Source organism: Penaeus vannamei, chromosome 29 (assembly GCF_042767895.1).
Source record: "Penaeus vannamei isolate JL-2024 chromosome 29, ASM4276789v1, whole genome shotgun sequence".
NCBI lineage: Eukaryota > Metazoa > Arthropoda > Malacostraca > Decapoda > Penaeidae > Penaeus > Penaeus vannamei.
In genome coordinates, this window is record NC_091577.1 from 10886653 (window position 1) to 10889152 (window position 2500).

At 46.2% G+C, this 2500-nt stretch overlaps 1 protein-coding gene across 1 annotated transcript in view; it reads right to left on the reverse strand.

Annotated features, from left to right (window-relative positions):
* The window catches only part of LOC113822338 (thyrotropin-releasing hormone receptor-like), a 41712-nt gene that overhangs the window by 1142 nt on the left and 38070 nt on the right, over positions 1-2500 (reverse strand). Inside the window, exon 3 of the mRNA XM_070142221.1 lies at positions 1417-1490. Coding sequence (XP_069998322.1) covers positions 1417-1490 — 74 coding nt within the window. The remainder of the gene's footprint in view (positions 1-1416; positions 1491-2500) is intronic.

The following is a 2500-nucleotide window of genomic DNA, read 5'->3' on the forward strand; positions in this document are numbered from 1 at the left end:
CACACAAGCACACAGACACACACACACATACACACACAAACACACACAAACACGCACACACACACACACACAAGCACAGAGACGCACACACATACACACACACACACAAACACAGAGACGCACACACATACACACACACACATACACACTCATACACATACACCCCCCCCACACACTCACACATACACACTCACACACATACACCCCCCCCCACACACACACGCACAGACGCGCGCACACACACACACACTCACACTCACACACACACACACACACATACACACTCACACACATACACACACACAACCCCCTCCCACACACACACTCACACACACACACACACACACACACACACACACACACACACACACACACACTCACACACACCCACACTCACTCACACACTCACACACATACCCCCCCCTCCCCCCCACACACACACATGTCGAATTCATATCAAATTACAAAAGGAGCAACGAAAGGAGGGACAAGAAAACACACGACTATGCCGACCGCCTCTTCGCTCCATTGCTTCTTCAGGATAGTCCTTCGGGATAGTCGTGTGTTTTCCTGTTCTTTCCTTTGTTGCTCCTTTTGCAATCTACATCCATGCACGCATCCCAAAGGAGAGAAGGCGGAGGGAGAAGAGACAAGAAAAGTAAGGAGGGAAAAATAGGAAGGGAGGAGATAGGAGGAGGAAGAAGAAAAAGATAGAAGCAAATAAGAGAGAAGGAGAAAGAAAGAAAAAGGAAAAGAAGGAGAAAGAGATTACAAAGAAAAAGGAAGAAGGAAGCCGAGAGAAGGAGGAAGAGGAAAAGAAATGGGTGGAAGGAGGAAGTTAAAAGAAAGAAACATGCAGAAAACGAAGCGAGTGAAAGAAAAAGCTGATTGTAGAGTGTAAAAAGGAGAGTGAAAAGAGAAGAAAAAGGAAAAGACAAACAAAGACAAAGCAAGGCAAAGGCGGACCAACAGACAAAAATTAAGAGACACAAACAGGCAGAGACAAAGATGCACAAAGACAGAGAGAAAGGATAAACACAGATAGCATAAAAACAAGGATAAACAACTCCAGTCAATAAAGACATAGAAAGACTAAGGCACACAAAAGTAGACGATGGCAGCCATAAAAAAAAAAATAATAATAATAATAATAAAAAAAAAATTAAAACAGACAAAGAAGCACAAAGAAAGATGATACCAGAGAAAATCAGACAAAGACAAATACACAAAACACGAACAAAGAAAAATCAGACAAAGCCAAAGACAGAGAACACGAACGGAAGAAAATCAGACAAATACACACAACGCGAACAGAGGAAAATCAGACAAATACACAAAACGCGAACAGAGGACACCAAACAAAGACACACAAAGACACACAAGGCCGGACACGAGCCGAGGGGGGCGGGGCCTTACCACACGACAACATCCTCTTGAAGGCCCGCCGGAACTTGACGGAGAGGGCGTTGTACAGGATCGGGTTGATGGCACTGTGGGCGACGGGGGGAGGAGAGAAGGAGTGAGGGGGTGGGAGGAAGGGAGGAAGGGAAGGGGGTGGGGAGGAGGGGAAGGGTGAGGGGTGGGGAGGAGGGAAGGGGTGAGGGGGAGGAGGGAAAGGGTGAGGGGGAGGAGGGAGGAGGGAAGGGAAGGGGTGTGGGGGTGAGGGGGTGGGGAGGCGGGAAGGGGAGAGGGGGTGGGGAGGAGGGAAGGGGTGAGGGAAAGGGGTGAGGGGTAGGAGGGAATGGAAGGGGTGGGAGGAAGTAGGGAAGGGAAGGAGTGAGGGGGAGTAGAGGAGGGAAGGTGTGAGGGGGAGTGGATGAAGGAAGGGAGAAGTAAAGGCAAGGTGTAAGGGGGAGGGGGAAAGGTAAGTGGTGAGGGCGAGGGGAGAAGGGAAGGGATGAGGGGGTGGGAAGGAGAAAAAGTGCGATGGAGTGGGGAGGAAAAGGTAAAGGGTGTAAAGAAATGTAGGTAGGGAAAGGGCGAAGGGAGGAAGGGGAGGAAGGAAGAGATGAGAGGGTGACGGAGTGTTAAAGTGAGGAGAAAGGGTAGAGGGAGTAAAGGAAATGAAGGCAAGAGAAAGGGAGAAGGGAATGGGAGGTGGAAGGGCGAGGGGAGGCAGGGGAGAATGAAGGGGGGGGGAGGATGGAGGGAAAGGAGAGAGATATAATAAGTAAAGGACGGGAAATTGCACAGAAAATGTAATTTGATCATAATAGCAGTAATATTCTAGTCAATCAGCAATATGCCAAGACCATAATTACCTTTAATTGCAAGTACGATCTATAGCATAATCACTTTAATTATTATTATCATTTATGTTCTTATCCTTGCTATTAATATCAACAATGTTATTACTATTATTATCATAATAACCATTCCGAAAATAATCATGTTTACTATCATTGTATCTGTTATCAATATCGACATTATTATCATCATTATTGTTATTACCATTATAATTCTTATTATCATTCTCATCATCATTATTATTGAAATTATC